The sequence below is a fragment of the Coffea arabica genome, chromosome 3e, assembly GCF_036785885.1.
Source record: "Coffea arabica cultivar ET-39 chromosome 3e, Coffea Arabica ET-39 HiFi, whole genome shotgun sequence".
NCBI lineage: Eukaryota > Viridiplantae > Streptophyta > Magnoliopsida > Gentianales > Rubiaceae > Coffea > Coffea arabica.
The window spans coordinates 41,760,531-41,777,832 of NC_092315.1; the positions used below are offsets into that span (position 1 = coordinate 41,760,531).

The window sequence follows — 17,302 nt, forward strand, 5'->3', positions numbered from 1 at the left end:
CTACTAGCTACTCTTCGCGGCACGAATTTCATACTTTTGCTCTTTTGTTCGTTGTGTAAGTATTCAGGCCGCTCTTATGTGTTAGTTGCTTATGTGTTTTGATATGTATGGAAAGGGTACCTAGGCGAGGGTGTACTTTATCGCACTCGACCTAAACCCTAATTTACGCACACATTTGTATATGGCATATGTATATGAATCATTTTGGAACTAAACCCCTTGAGCTTGTGGCTCGGGGTGACTTTTGAATAATTTTGTGAAGTTTGTGAGTTTGGGGTTGATCTTCCGACCGAGATGGACTATTCGAGCCGGTCAGGGCTTGGTCGAAGCCAGTCCAACTTAGTCTGAGGTCACCAAGTTTGTGAATCCGGTTCACCGAGAATGTGGACCAAGTTTGTGACCCGAGCTTGTGATTCAAGCTCAAGTTTGTGATTTCGTTCGCCCGGGCAAGTTTGTGAGGTGACTGGCCAGTGAGGGTGATAAGGTGTTCGGTGGGTGTACAAGGGAAGTTTCTACGGACCTTATTTATGGTCGACGGAGTGTCGACAGGAGATCACGCATGGCAAATGACTTGGCTTTGGAGCCACCTGTATCCTTATTATGTGATGTTACTTTTCTGCTTTTGCTTTACTCTTACTGTGCAATTGTTGTTACGTGAGATTTACGCTTTTGCCCCTGTTTACTTACTAAGCATATAGCTTACCCCTTTCCTTTTTTTTTCCTTAACAGGGGCCGACGCGGGGACTTTTGACACATACACTAGTATAGTTAGGTTTGATTGTAACAGTCGGACAGTTAGGAGGTTTGTTTTGGTTTTGGTGGTTTGTATAAGAACCCTCCATAGGGTCTACCTTCTGCTGGTTGTTATTCTAATGTATTAGAGTGGTTTGACTCGATACTTTTGAAGATGTAAATAGAACTATTTTGGCGTTAGATATCTTGTGAATAGTATGCCTGTAGGTTTATTTAATTTTATTGTTTTAAAATTTTGAGTCCCGGCGAGAGCTGGGCAGGCGGCCCGCCGAACCCTATGGTTCGCCTTAGGGGGAGGTGGGGCCGTCACACTTATCATCATTTTAAACCCAATTCCACCACAATCCAATCAAAATATATACGAAACACTAGGCAAAATATATACTTGTCATTGGTACAATTGTTCAAGTCCCATGATTTGGCTAGCAAGGAACAACAATTTAGTGTGCTTAGATAGAAGATTATTTCATCAACTATACACCAATATCAAAAAACAGATTTGAAGAGATACAACTATGAATAATAAAGAAAATTAAGATAAAAATCATTGTAGCCCTAAGAACGTTTGCCATTAGTGCGGATTTTAATGAAATCATGATGTTTTATAAAAAAAATGAGATTATTTAAAATAATTAGAGTAGTACATTTTTTATGTGATATATGCGAGTTAAAAAGATAGCCAGGAGGGGTGAAATAATGTTTGGATAAGTTTGATGCCCAACCACATTCATCAAGAGTAATATTTTCCTTAGTGGCTAGTTAGTCAAGAGTACACTTTGCCAATTTATAAAAAAATTAGGTCGTAGAAAATTGAACTCAATCTTTTGAGTCAATTTTGCTTTTTTACAAGGCAAATGTAAGTATCTTTTGGACTCTACAATTTGTTTTCCAGTTACAATAATATTTCTATAACCTAATTTATTTTATTCTACAGGCAGGGGGAGGAAGGGAGGGGGATTCTAAAGAGATTATATAAAAGATTAGCAGATATACGAACCTAATTAGATTAAAGGGATGCTCTGATATCTCCTTTATATTTTTTTTCACTGTAAGTGATACTCAAGCCTCCGACCCACAATCAAAAGAGGAATTTAGTCCATTTTTGGTGGCCACTAGCTTAATGGTTATCTTTTGGACTCTACATGCTTGACTACATTTTTGAATCTTCTCGTGACTAGAAGTGATGTAGACGTACTGAAACGATTGAATCTACATCATCTGAAAAACAAAAAACAAAAAACAAAAATAAGTAAAAACAAAAGTCGCCTAATATTTGTGATAGTCTACTCATCATTCGAAGATAGACAACATTATAATACCATCATTCTTCGTGGAGGATTTCTTGGTTAAAATTTCAAATACCATATAATTTTTCTTACTACCATCAACTCCTGCTTTAAGGGAGAACAACTGGATATCAAACGAATGAAACACCTATATACCCTAAAATTAACCTAAATCAAGTTGAAACTTGTACTATCTACATACAAGTTAAAAATGACCTACAACAAGCTGGAAATATTCTAGTAATGCAATGAACATCTATCTTTTTCATTGTTAATTAGATGAAGGCCTAAGTAGGGCTGCATACGTATTGAACGACTTGCGATCGGATAAGGTTGCATACAAATCGAGTTGCTCGTGAGCCGATTGTGAGCAGTTTGAATCAAAACTTAACTCCAGTTCGATTAACACCGAACTTGAGTCGAGTTGAAGCTGACCAAGTCGAATTCGAGTTAAAAATACTTAACTCGTTAGTTCGCGAGCCAGTTATTTTTTATTTTAATAGTGAAATTACATATATATTCCTAATATTTTATTATATTTTAAGAAAATTTATTATTTTATTTATTTTTTAAAAATAAAATAATTATTTTTTTTATTTTTTTAAGCTCGAGTTAAAGTTCAATTCGACTTGAATTTGAGATCGACCTCAAATTCAACCTTAACATCGAGAGATCGTCGAGTTTGAGTTTGGTAAAACTAAGTTGAGAATTAGATCGATTAGGTTAAAACTTGACTCGATTCGATTCGTTTGCAATCTTAGGGTTAAGAGACTAATGCTTTTTTAAGTCGTGCAAGTTAACAGGACCCAAAATGTTAACATTTTTAAAGATTAAACTTATATCAGAAAAGTATTTAAGTGTAAAAGGGCAATACATGTAAATACATATAATCATATGAGACTTTATCTCCATTATACCAATTCGCATTAAGCTCCGGTTAAAAGGATCTTACTTTTAATTGCATTCCTTCATACACTGGTACGTGCACTAGTAAATGATTGGTCATAGCGGCAAATAATGATATTGCAAAGAATGTACTTATGGAGTTATGGTAATAGTGTTATAGTTATTGTGACATTTTATCCCATAGAGCACAAGGATGAAAGAAAAAAATTGGGGATAAGGGATGTGAGCCAATTTTATCTTATCAAAAATGAGTTAGTATTTCTATTTACTTATAGTAAACTATTGTATTTTAACCAAAAAGGCCAATTTATTCTCTAATAATGTCCAAGCATCATCACCAACCTCCTCTCAATCTACGTCTGATTTACGCGCCCATCTTAACCCTTCACATGACAAATTTCCACGAGTGCATCTCACACACTCCACTGAAGTTTGAACCCCAAGAACCACCATCGTCCCCGTCAGTTTACAAAAATAGAAAAGAATACCTCAAAATTACAAATACAAGGAAAATGACAAAAAAATCATGTCTCCGTTTTTGGTTAGTTTTTGGCGGGTTTCGCTCCACAGTTCACACTTCTCACGCTCGTCCTATAGCCATATTATTACAGCCAACTAAAGCTTTTTACTGCTTTAAAACTTTTCAAAATTTCATCAAAATCCCGAATTTGTGAATTTTCCCTTTTTCTCTCTATCAAAAACCCTAGACGTGGAAAAAATATCGCATCTACGGCTACCAAAAAATGTGAAGGGTGGGCGGAGAAATTGGCCTATTTTTTCTTTTTTGGGAGTGAAATTTGATCTTTTTCAACAGGAAAAATTGGTTTTTTGGTGGAATCTTCAAAACCCTGAAAAATTTGAGTAGGGTTTAGTGATTTAGGATTTGCTTGAGGGAAATCTCTCATTTTTGAGGTACCTTGATTTTTTGAATGAAGTACTTGCTTTCGATTCGTAAATTGATGCTCTTTTTCTTCTGGGGTTGTGAAACGTTTTTTGTTTTTAGCATTTTTCATTTGTTTATGTAATGATCGAATGCTGCTGATGGGGTTTTTTGCGCATTTCTTTTTGGTGCACATGGGCTCTGTTTGGGTGATCGAGATGTGTTGAATTTCTGTATAACAGAGTAAAACTCTGTTTTGGCTGAATATTTTATTCTTTTCCCCTTTCTGGGGTTTGGGAATTTGTTCCGTTTCCTTTTTTGATAGATATATTTTTTATATATTAAGTGATTATCCAATTCTGTTAGTAGGGTTTTCCAGTTTTTTTGGTGAAGAGTAAAGACTCTGTTTTGATTGTGGAAATGTTGTCAATGGATGAGAATTACTCCCTCCCCTTTTCCCAAGTCCTTTTCTTCTGCTTACATTTGGGGTTTAATCTATTTGTCACTTGAGAACCAAATAAATTGATAGGTAATAGAGTGTGAAATTTATTCATGCTTTATTCTTGTTGACAATTTTTTGCATTACTTTAAGGACCGATTTCTCATTCTCATTGCTAACTTCCTAAAGAAGATGGATTTTTGCTCTATTGTTTTTACCATTTTTTTATGTTTACTTCTAATTTTTTTTGCTTTTGGTTTTGGTGGGACAGAGATTTTCTGGTGGGTGGTTCCTTTTCTGATCATTCTTTGTAATGAATACTTATTGATTGGGGAATAGACTGCCAAGGTACTGAAACCATGTAAAGAGCATGCGAAAGCTTTCCTTTTCTTGGCTTGGTACTATGAAACATGAACAATTTGAATTCATTTGATGGGCTTACCTGTTAGTTTCCCTTGTACTCATTTTTTTTTTTTTGTTTCGTCTTATTGGTTTGAACTGGTATAGTTGCATTCTGCAGTGAACCTGCTCGATTGACATGTGGTTTCTGTTCTATGCCATGTTAGATTGACAATGTCTCCTAGAAGAGATAAAAGAATTGACAGTAGGAGGGATTCAGAGTTGGAAGAGCTGAAGTACAGGTATTACAAGGAACTAAGAGATGAAAAGGTCAGAATCCGAGGTTCTGGAAATTATTTAAGGTGTCCATACTGTCCAGATTGTAGACGGAAAGAATATGATTTCAAGGAGCTCATGAGGCATTCTTGTCGCATTGGTAGAGAGTCAAAGAGTTCTAGTTTTAGAGAAAAAGCTAGGCATTTGGGACTGCTTAAATACTTGCAACGGATTGAAGACACAGCAGAGCCGCATTCGAATGGAAGAAGCCCAGAACAGATATACAGCTGTAAAGACGTTATGAGCACATCATCCCCACGACTTCACAAAATTGTGCATTTGGAAAGCGGTAAAACCATTGGAGCCAGAAGATCCTCTGGTGAAAGAAATAGTGTAGAAATAGATGAATACATTGAAGATGTTGTCTTGTCAGCTGAAAGAACTGAAAATGTGGAGACTGACCCTGCTAGTAGGGCCAAATCAGTTGCAGCACCTGGAAAAAGTACTTTTCCAAGTATGCCACCTGTATCCCTTGCTACATCTTGTGAACCATCTACTCGCAATGCCAAAGAAGATCTTATTGTTTGGCCTTGGATGGCTGTGGTTGCAAACATTCCAGTTGAGCTTAAGAATGGTAAGTATGTTGCTGAAAGTGGTAGAAAGCTGAGAGAGGAGTGGATAAGTAAAGGATATAACCCTGTGAGAGTCCATCCACTATGGAATTTCAAGGGTCACACTGGGTTTGCCATAGTAGAATTCAATAGGGATTGGGATGGATTCAAAAATGCTATAACATTTGAGAAGGCTTTTGAAGTGGATCTACATGGGAAGAGAGATTGGTATGCAAAAAAGCACAAAAATAGTGGGCTGTTTGCTTGGATTGCACGATATGAGGAGTATCATTTGAAGGGGCTCATTGGAGATTATCTCCGGAGAAATGGAGATCTGAAGACTGTCTCAGACATACAAATAGAAGATAAAAGGAAAGACACCCAGCTTGTGTGCAGCTTGACTAATGAACTGGAAGTTAAAAATCAGAAATGCGAAGATATGAAAAAAAAGATAAGCAGGACTGAAATTCTCATGGGAAATGTAATGAAGCAAAAAGAAGATATGATTGAAGGTCATTATGAAAGTATGTATTTCTGAATGCCTATGTCCCATACTTGATTTATATAGCTTTCGTTATACTGTCATTTTACAAGACTCAAATTTAAGAAAATTGTCAGTTCTATGTTTCATTATGCAGTTGTGTGATTGGAGTTCAACTACATTATTTTTCTTTTGTTGACTAGAGATGAAAAAGATGCAGCAGGACCATTGTGAGCAGCTCCAACATGTTGTCAGTGAGCACGAGAAGAGTACATTAGCCTTAGAAGCTAGGAGACGTGAGCTTCAAATGCGGGAGAAAGAGTTGAAGTACCGCCAAGCTTTAAATGAAAGTGAGAAAAAGAAGCTTGATGAGCAGCAGGAAATGGTATGTAATCATGTTCTTGTACAGTCTATTGCTTTTCAGTTTTGAGTGATATGAAGTTTGACCATACATGCTCGTTGGTTTCAAAAGCTATTTTGGGTTTTTAAGAATGAAAGTTATTTCCTAGTGTAATAGTTTATTCAACTTTTGAAATGACGAAAAGTAAAGATGGTTGTAATGTGCAGAATGAGAGGGCAATTTTGGAGCAAAAGAAGGCAGATGAGAAAATGTGGAAGTTGGCTGAAGACCAAAAGGTGCTTTATGCTTTTGCTGCATTAGGATGCCTTACAAAGAGACGAAAGAAATAAAGAAAAATTCAGTAGGATTTCAACAAGATTGGTGCTTTATTTAATTAATTTGTTTTGCTGTGCAGAGAGAGAAGGAAGAGCTTCATAAACGGATAATTGATTTGGAGGCTAAACTTGATCAAAAGCAAAAGCTTGAGTTGGAAATAGAGTGCCTGAAGGGCACTGCAGAAGTAATGAAGCACATGGGTGAAGAAGGTGACAAGGAAGCTGAGAACAATATGAATTCAATTGAATTAGAGCTCAAAGAGAAGGAAGAGGAACTTGATGCTTTGGAGGCAATAAATCAAGCTCTCATTGTCAAGGAGAGGAAGACCAATGACGAAGTGCAGGAAGCACGCAAGGAGCTAATAAATGTATGACTTATTTACTATTCTTCTTTAAATCCTACCCTCTGTTGCTCAGTTATATGTCTATAAATGGTTTTCTTTATCCAACCATGCCTGATATTTTACTTTAAGAATGTATTTATCTTCCTGTAATTACATGAGGGATAATATGGATTAAGAAGACCAGAATTGTATATAGCTATGTGCCTATAAATATGTCAATTTCTGTACCCTTTAGTATTACAGGAAATTTTCTCCTTGAGGCAATCTGTGTTTTCAGAATAGAATTCTCCTTATGGAAGAAGTATTTAGAGATAAGAATATATGCCCATTTTAATTCATATGCTTCAGTATTTTCTATCCTTTTCTTTATAGATAAGTTTGACTAGATGAGATAATTATTGAATTGAAGGGTTTAAGTGAATAAAAACAGAAGAATTTGCTGCAAATCCAAGGAGTATACAATTATGTTTGGCCACTCTGCTAGATATAATAACTAAATACCACAGGAAGAGATTTCTGAGTTTCTTTTCCTTTGTCTTCTTTGTGTTGTGCTTGGGATTAGTCAAATGATCAGGCTCTACGGTTCTAAAAAAAATGTTATTGGTAAGATTACACTTCTACTTTATTCCAGTCCAATGAGTGCTAATCTAATTGCAGATGGTGAAATGCCTTTCCATTATTCATGCAATAATTGCATGAAATGCCTTTCTATGGCATCCTTTTAATCAAGCTAAAAGAAATGGGGGAGTACAAAAGGTAAACATGTTAGTGTACACTGGCAGTTTCCATTTTTTTCTTTTTTCTTTTGGCCGTTTCCTTTTCTTGTCCCTTGTATCACATAAGTGTTATTTCTGCAGTTATTTTAGATCAGAAAACAGTTGAATAAGAAGGTGGTGTGGACTGGTGCGTTGTGGGTCCCCTTTAGAAACTCAAATCTTGATGTAGGGCTAGTATGATGGTGGTCTCTATTTGATGGCTACTGGGTGAATCTGTACTTAAGTGATGTTTGTCTAAATGCAGACTGCAACATCAAATCCTTGCATCCTCAAGAACAATTCATAAGAAAAACATTCTCAAGTTGAATCTGTGGTTGTTAGAGGAGACTACATAAAAATAATTCTTGACTTCAATGTTTAGGTGTATCTAAGCTAATAGTTAGACTCTGATTCTAAGAGGATATTAAAATCCTAGTGTTATTCATCAAGAATCAGCTAAATTTTCCAACAGGAGCTGCAGAATACCAACATCCCTTTAATGTGAAAACTTGTAAAACACTTACAAACCATGATCCTAAACTAAGATTAATGCTTATGCTTTACTTTTTGTTAAGATTAGCTGATAGTTGCACAGTGTGTGTGCATGGATGGATGTTGTCTCTTCTGTTAGACAAATATTTGGCATTAGACTACTTTGTTTGGTTTGAAATGGACTATGAAAAAAAAAGCAAACGAGAAGTGTGAAGCAGTGTGATGCTCAAATATTTGCAAGAGCTAATTGGTCGTCAACCACATATATTGTGTAGGGGTTGAAAGATAGCCGTGCATTTATACATGTCAAGAGAATGGGAGAGCTGGATGAGAAGCCATTTCACAGTGCTGCTGAGAGAAAATTTTCGCACACTGAAGCAGCTGAGAAAGCAATTGAATTGTGTTCCTTGTGGGAAGATAACCTTAGGGATCCAAGCTGGCATCCATACAGGGTCATCATTGATGGAGAAAATGCCAAGGTATGTGTGGTTTAATAGCCAATTCGAGATGTATCTAATCTCTGTTATTCCTGCACAGCACCTCTTAAAGGCGACTTGACGTGCTGCTTACCTGCCGGAATGTTGGTTTACAGATTGACTTTGAGTTGGTTATGGTTTATTTCCTTACCTTTAATATTGGCTGTTGCAATTGAATCTATGATTCACTCATATTTAATCACCATTTCCATTGCCTATGGAAGAGAGAACATTTGGCACCCTTCGCTTCCAGTTTGTGGACATATTTATGTTTACTTACTCATGGATGCATTTAAATTACAATTCTTTTGTTTATAATTTGATCTGTCCTTTACTGTAATTTTATGAATTTTCACCTGTGGAATTTATTGTTGAGAATATACAGGGTTTAGGAAAATTTTAGTTGCCGATTTACCTTTAGAATATAAGAATGTATGTAAACCTACCTGTACATCACATCAAATATTAGTGTTTGAATTAAACTATTGCTTTCTTTCACTCCTTATGAATAAACATATGCCTCGTCTATGTACCCCATCTTAAACCTGTATTTTCTGGAAAAAGCAATAATTATTTAATGAAAATAATCTCTTCAAGTTGCTCCTTATATCTTTTGGGAGTAACTTAACAGCATCCACGATGTGTTGCTTTAAATATTTCAAAAGAAATTCAAGTGTTAAGGACATCCTTAGTTTTGGTTAATGTGATGGTAGTCATGCCCCCATTTAGTTTTTAGGAACGAAGGGTGGGGAAAACCTCTGTTATTGACTGTTTCACATTGCAGTGAACTCCGAATTTGCTCTTCAGACCTTTGCCTAGTTTAGTTGTTGAATCATCTTATTTGTCTTTCCATGTGCTTCACACGAGGGGGGAAAAACACATGCCCGGGGGGGGGGGGGTGGTTTTTTGCTTTGAAAAATAAAATGCATCTATTGATGTGTTTGTACACATGAACCCACTGAACTAAGTTTCTCAGCTTGTTACAGTGAATCATTTAACTGATCAAGGTACATAGGCTGATTGCTGAACGTTTTCATGAAACGTTGTTCCTTTTATTTAAATCAACATCTTCATAAGCTCTTAATAGCGACCAAAATATGGTGTTAATTGCAGCAAACAGATTCATGAATTGACCATGGGTTGCGCATATATTTGGCGTTCAGTTAGATAAATTAAATGTTTTCATGGTTCACTGAAGAACCCTCCAGAAGGATTTGTAACAGATTCCAGCATGATGTAACACAATCCCCTCTGACCAAGTAATGTATACAGGAATAGGAGATTGAGGAATGGATTTAATTTTGTGGAGGAGGGGAGTGGAAGGAGAAAAGAGACTGTAGGCTTTAATTCTCCCCTTGTTAGTATCAGGGAATTAACGTTGTTTTTCGAATAATAATTTTCCTGATTATGTGTATGTTTTAAATACATTATTGTTTTAAATGACGTCATAAATTTCATATACATTTATTTTGCACTTGGATTTTCTTGCTATGGGAAGAACAACCTAAGTCTGCTGAGGCAATCCTCTTTGCCTTTCGGTTTTCCTAACTTGGTTGATTTCATTGAATCTGATCATGCAGGAAATAATTGATGAGAATGACGAAAAGTTGAATAGTCTAAAGGATGAATACGGTGACGAAGTGTACCAGGCTGTTGTTAAAGCTCTAGATGAAATGAATGAGTACAATCCTAGTGGAAGATATCCTCTGCCTGAACTATGGAATTTAAAAGCAGGAAGAACAGCATCTTTAAGAGAGGGAGTGGAGCACATATTAAAACTCTGGAAGGTTAACAAGCGCAAGAGAGCTACGTACACTTAAGGAGATATGGATATTCATTTTGGCTTTTTGTTTCTGTTTAATGCACATTGAACGAATGGATAGGAAGAAGAGATAGACTGTACGGGGGAACGCTGAACATTGGCTAAAAATTTCAATATCATGTTAGAGACTAATTTTCAGTTGCTAAATGGTTAATGCTTTGATTGCAGTTTCTTGTGTGGGGTTTTTCTAATTTTTGAATCCGATTGAATTGCTATCTTGCTTTGTTTTTAGGATAATACTCAAAAATGCCCTTGTGTAATGAGTTTTAATTTACTTACTTATAGAATTATAAGATTATCTAATGTAATTATAAGAAAAAGATGTCGAATTTTGTATGTCCATACCTGTTATTTGATAAACAATTATAATAATAATAATTTTATCACTATGATATGATACTTTTGATATTATTTTATTTATGGATTTAGATTTATATGAATAATTGAATACTATCAAAAAGTATCAAAAGTAAAATATTATTTTATTCAGAGTACTTTTGATAAAATAATTATTATAAAAAATATTAACTAATATTTGATAGTATCCACTAATTTAATTAGTAAGAATTAATAATTTGATCAATATTGAATCATATTTAGAGCTAATTTAATTAGTAAGAATTGATCACTGCTTTGTAAAATATCGTGTATTCGAATTCAGTTGCTAATATGACGATTGTATTGGTGAGTGATCAAGAAGAACCTCAAACATATGGTCCTAGTGATACGCAATCAAAAATATTTGGAAAAGCTAATTTTCATAAACCATCACTGTGATTTCCCATAGTTGATGGCTGACAAAGCTAATTTTCCACGATTGTCACCAACAAATAACACCATCATTCTAAAGTTGAAGTAATGATGCGTATACATCCTCAACTTGAATGCATGATACAATGTTCCTTTCCCTAAACATCACCTTAAGACTGATCAAATGCTAAAATGATTTCTCTTTTAATCATGATATGATTTTGGCAAACTTTCTTTCCAGTCCCTTTCTTTTCTTTCCTTTTCTCACCTTCCAAAAGCTGTATGAGCAATCCAAATCGGTTTTAGGTTGTCAATCATGCTCCCTTTCGAAGTAATATATATTGACATTGCAGCAAGACTACAACAAAAAAAATTAATCAAGTACATAATACCTAGCTATTACTGAGTTGTGAGGTTTACAATCAAGTTGCAGTAAAGGTTGGCGACAAATGGTCAAATGTTACTGGAAAATGATTCAACCCTCAATCAAATTGCCCAAACTAAAAAGAAGTTCTTTTAAAGAGAACAGCCAGGCCATACATTAAAAAAAAATAAAAAATAATTGTGGAACAGCCTGGTTTATACCTCAGTCAAAATTATACAAAACTAGCAACAGTAACATGCAGTATATTTTAGTTTGAATTTTCTCCTTGAGGATTAGGTTTTGGGTAAGTCAATCTATTGGCATTGTGCCTTAAAAAATAAATAGCAAAAATCTATTGGCATTATACCTCATACATCTGCCCTGTCCACACATAAGCTGACACAAAGCTTTGTACACTTGTTCCGCAATTTAAGAAATCAAGATTTCTAAGGCCTTATTCCTCCTGTTGATTGCCTAGAAAACAATAACCATAGTTCTATTACCGTCACATTAGACACTGAAACATGTAATGCAATTGGATTCTCAATTTTTCCACAACAGAGGCAAAAAATAACACAAACTGCACATAATTAACCCAAGGATGTGTTTAATATTAAAAAAGTGGCACGAAAACCTCAAAAATAGAAAACAAAAAGGATATGGTACAACAATAGAAAAACCGTTTTATCTTACATAGAAAATGACGAAAGAACTGTAGATTTTTAATAGAAGATCATGGGACCTGTTTGGCAAATGAGTTTTTGGTCAAGTTTATCTCCCACCAATTTTTTTAACAATGTCAAATAGATGCCAAATAGTGTCTTACATAAGTAAAACTTGAAAGACATTGTCAAATAGATACCTAATGAAACTATGTAATCATTCAATACAAGATCTCATCAAACTATATACGCCACACTCAATGAGCTTCACACTCAGTGAAATCTTTAGTTGTCGCACCTGCACCGCTCCACACCACTAACACAACAGGTTGCATATGTTTTCCACATTTGTAGCAGAATCCTGTATTACACCTGTATAAAGAATTTAACAAGCTTGAAGAGAATTAATAAGTGAAACTTGAGGTAAAATTGCAGACCATGAAATTTTCAGGTAGGGACCTATATATACATACTTAATTAACTGCGATAAAGAAACTTGAGGTAAAAAATATTTCTTTTTTATACTTGATAGCGTGAAATCTGGCAAAACCAAGCTAAAAACAAGTTAACTGAATCACGGAAAGTGAACAAGAGACCTGTACCTTTGCTTCCTTCATCTATACATGCAAATATAATATTTGAATAGAAAAAAGTAAACCAAAGAGATTTGCAGTTAATAATTTCATGACTAGTACCAGTGCCCATCTGCAATTTCTCCTTGAAACATTTGTTGCATCAAATTCTCAAAGAAGTATATGATTCCTCTACAATACTTGAAACTTTAACGACAATTACAAGACAAATTTGTCACTAGGAATTATTTGTAGAATACCAGCTGCATTGCCAATTTATCAGTATCAGTGCATTGAGAACTTGCTACAATTTAGAAACAGTAACCTATTTGTGAAGAATATTAGCACCAGCATCGGTTATTTACCAAGAAAATTGTCATAATTCAATATGCATGGTTTCCAACTAATACGTGACTTATCCAGGTGGAATTGAAAATTGCCTATTCAATAACGTATCACAAGCAAACGCAATTTTCACAGTTCAAAGAAGACAAGTGTACATACACGTTAAAGTTATGTAATATGAGTGCATTTGTCATTCCCTTTGTCCAAGCACGATTATATGGAATGGATAATTTTATTCTATAAATTTGCACATCAAAGCATGCTTATATGTTTACTTTTGAGACTTCAATTTGGCCAAGCTAGGCTGACTGTAAATCTAAGAAGCTCAGGCCACTTTGTCCAAGTTAAAGTACTATGAATTATCTGGTATACATTAATGTTTGTATACGTGACTAGTACCAAAAAAAAAAACCTTATTTGGACAACTAAGCAATTTTTTTTTTAATGAGTAAATATTTAATTTTATAGGTTCTTATTCACATCAGACATATTTTCTTTCTATACTGACCTTGCATACAAGATTAAAGCAAAACAAGGGCAGTTCTATGTTTCCCTGAACAACAAAACTGGATTGGGGATCGATCAATGGGAGTGAATTTTGATGAAGTTTGATTGATCTTGGCAATGCATCAAGCGAAGTTAAAACATCTCTCGAACAGCCAGAAAAACAAAGAGAAGCACTAAAAGAAAAAAAAAAAGAACTAAAATGCATATAGGATCAATCAACAAGAAATGAAAGCATCTTTCACATGGCCAATAAAAACAGGGTGAAACACCAAAAATAAGAATATGAGAAATCAAATACCTGCATCTCATAAAGCTGCAGCCTTTAATGCGCTCAACATGATTGTGGCATCCGGGGCACTTAGGCCATCTCTGAGCCTTCACAAGCTCTTCAAATAAGATATCATTTTCATGTTCCTTGGATCCCTTTGCATGCATCTCCTCACATACATTCCATGGAAGAATACAATCGAAACAGAAGAATTTCTTGAACATTGGACATTCTGATTTCCTCAGATTTTCCTGACAGCATTCATCAAGGATCAGCTCTGAGCAATCGGGATTCGGGCAGTAGCATTTTCTTAACCCTGTGACAGCATTTTCACAAAGCAGAACACACCATCTCGTAAAGAGTTTTTTTGCGATGATTTTTTCGCATTCAAATTGATCCAACTGTTCTATGCATCCTACTTGAGGGCATGTTATGTTGAGAACTTTTCCATCAACCTTTGCAGCAATATAATTCTCAATACATCTATCTCTGCCGCTCATTTCCCTTGTTTTTTGGATCTTCCTTGCGCATATTTGACAAGTAGGAGCCTTAACATTTTTTTCGGCATTTTTCACCTTTTCTTCTTCTTCTATTTTCCTCTTTAAGCTCCGTGTAACTCCTCTCCATTGAACAAAGTAAAACTCATAGAACCTAGAAAAATTAATACAAGATTCTTAATAAATGTGGCTCAGATTTTCTAAAGAATGCATAGGAATAAATGCAAAATTATGTACTATTTGTTCTGATGATTTTTTCAGTGGAAGTATAAGAATTCTGCACATGATTTAAACCCTAAACCCTAAATTTCTTCATGGCTGATGAGTAGCAATATAAACAGAGATTTTTCTAAACCCTTCTGGACAAAGATTACCTCTGAAAGTCTAATCCTCCATTCGAATGTAATCAGAGCTGAAATCACCGTCTCTTTTCTTCCCTTATCTTCAGACAGGTTTAACCTTTTTGTTGATTTGTCAAGCCGTAACTTTTGAATTGTGTGGCAAAAATTTTAGTCCCACATCGGCTGAACCTCAAGGAAAGCCTCCCAAATTCACCTATAAATATAGGGGATTTGTGAAGGTTTAAATTGCACCACTCAAGAGAGCATTATATGAGCTATTAGCTTCTTGGGTCATCTAACCCATTTAGTCAAATATTTTAGGTTCTCTTGTTTTGAGTTTAAGAATATTTTCTAAACTCTTTTGTAAGTGTCTTATTGGCCTAGGAACCACTTTCCTACGGTTTTTGTTTTTTCTTCTTCATAATAGAAATATTGCTCCTCCTTCGCCCATGGACGTAAGTCAATTTGACCGAATCATGCAAATTTCCGTGTCTTTTATTTTGCTTTGTTATTTGTCTTTATTGAGTTGCCACAACCCTTTTATATGGTCGGTTTTACCGCCTAATTATTATATGGTTGGTGTCTATCGCCTAACCATTATATGATCGGTTATACCACATATTTTGTTCTAACTTTAGTTTGTTTATTTTTGGGTCAGTCCTAACAAATTGGTATCAGAGCTGGTTGATATATTTTGTAAGACAGATTAATCTCGTGGGGTCGTTCACCCTGTGGGGCCCATTCATCCTTTGGGGCCCGTTCATCTGGTGGGATCCATTCAACCTGTGGGGCTCGCTCATCTAGTGGGACCCGTTCATTTCATGGGGTCCATTCATTCCGTGGGGCCTGCTCACCCTGTGGAGCCAGCTCACGAGACTTGCATATTTGTTTGACCAGTTTTTTGAGACAAACTTCAGGTTACAGATTTTGTGGCAACAATGACGATAACAAAGACGGTTGTCGAGAAATTCGATAGGAATGTTAACTTCGGCATGTGGCAACTCAAGATGGAGGCCATTTTGGTTCAAAACGGAATTGATCTAGTAATACACGGAATCGAGAAAAAGTCAGAAGATATGACAGATGCAAATTTTGCTGAGATTGATAAGAAGGTAAGGTCCAGTATTATCCTAAATCTCTTTGACGAGGTTTTGCGGGAGGTAGCCACTGAGATTTCGGCAAAGGCCATGTAGGACAAGTTTAAGGTTTTGTATATGAAAAAGATAGTTGAGAATAGACTATATTTGAAGTAGAGCCTGTATATGCTTCGGATGTCTGAAGGTACATCTATACTCTCCCATCTTGATAAATTTAATTCCATTATTATGGATTTGGAGAATATAGATTCAAAAATTGATGATGAAGATCAAGCCCTATTATTTTTGTGTTCTCTTCCCCAGTCCTTTAAGTATTTCCGTGATACTATGATTTATACAAAAGAAATAATTTCGTATCGAAAAATTAAATCTGCATTAAAATCTAAAGAGCAGATAGATAGGGATATTAGTGGGGAAACTAGTGGGAGTCAAGCCGATGGCTTGTTTATTCGGGATAGATCTGAAAAGAGAAACACAGAAAATAGAAGTAGATCCAAGTCCAGACATAAAAATATGGTGTGCAATTATTGTAAAAAGAAGGGTCATGTTATCTCTGATTACTTTAAATTGAAAAATAAAGAAAAGCAAAAACGAAAATTTGTTTAGAAAAATACTGAATCCGCTGAAGCTACTATAGCAGCTGATGAGAATGATGGAACCATTTTCTGTGCAACAAAAAATATTTTTAGGTCTAACAATGAGTGAATTTTAGATTCGAGTTGTTCATATCATATGTATCCTAATAGGGATTGGTTTTTAACATATGAATCAACTGAAGGTGGAGTTGTCTTAATGGGTAACAACGCCCTTGTAAAGTTGTTGGCAAAGGCACAATCCAGATTAAAATGTACGATGGTATTGTGAGAATGCTCACAAATGTTAGATATGTTCCAAATTTGAAAAAAAATCTCATCTCTTTGGGCACTCTTGAATCTATTGGGTGCAGGTATTCAGGTGGAGATGGAGTTCTCAAAATCACTTGAGGAACTCTTGTTATTATGAAGACACACAGATCTGGTACTTTGTATATTTTGCAGGGATCTACTGTTACAGGTGCTGCTACTGTTTCAACATCATTTTTGTCAGATACAGACATCACCAAAATATGACATATGCGTTTGGAGCACATGAGCGAAAAAGGTTTGGGCATACTGAGCAAAAGAGGACTTCTTTGTGGACAAAGTACCCAGCCATTGAAATTCTGTGAACATTGTATTTTTGGAAAGCAGAAAAGAGTCAGTTTCAGTTCACCAGCAATTCACAAGACAAAAGGTACTCTTGATTACATTCATTCAGATCTATAGGGTCCTTCTCGTGCTCCTTCTAAAGGTGGTGCTAGATACATATTGACTTTCATTGATGAT

At 35.4% G+C, this 17,302-nt stretch overlaps 2 protein-coding genes across 4 annotated transcripts; one reads left to right on the forward strand and one right to left on the reverse strand.

Annotated features, from left to right (window-relative positions):
• The first annotated feature begins 3,471 nt into the window (after nucleotides 1-3,471).
• Nucleotides 3,472-10,702, forward strand: LOC140004076 (protein INVOLVED IN DE NOVO 2-like). Of its 3 annotated transcripts, XM_072083464.1 has the most exons (8): nucleotides 3,472-3,857; nucleotides 4,536-4,612; nucleotides 4,831-6,014; nucleotides 6,175-6,356; nucleotides 6,539-6,607; nucleotides 6,727-7,014; nucleotides 8,513-8,716; nucleotides 10,294-10,702. In XM_072083464.1, the coding sequence occupies exons 3-8, from the start codon at nucleotides 4,838-4,840 to the stop codon at nucleotides 10,531-10,533; spliced, it is 2,160 nt and encodes a 719-aa protein (XP_071939565.1). In that variant the 5' UTR covers nucleotides 3,472-3,857; nucleotides 4,536-4,612; nucleotides 4,831-4,837; the 3' UTR covers nucleotides 10,534-10,702. The 3 variants fall into 3 exon arrangements, with proteins under 3 accessions (XP_071939565.1, XP_071939564.1, XP_071939563.1); XM_072083463.1 differs by lacking the exon at nucleotides 4,536-4,612 and having other exon boundaries at nucleotides 4,785-6,014; XM_072083462.1 differs by lacking the exon at nucleotides 4,536-4,612.
• Nucleotides 10,703-12,568: 1,866 nt separating this feature from the next.
• Nucleotides 12,569-14,503, reverse strand: LOC140038518 (uncharacterized). The gene is made up of 3 exons (XM_072083896.1): nucleotides 14,034-14,503; nucleotides 13,007-13,075; nucleotides 12,569-12,683 (listed from the first exon to the last, which is right to left on the reverse strand). The coding sequence occupies exons 1-3, from the start codon at nucleotides 14,501-14,503 to the stop codon at nucleotides 12,569-12,571; spliced, it is 654 nt and encodes a 217-aa protein (XP_071939997.1).
• Nucleotides 14,504-17,302: the final 2,799 nt, after the last annotated feature.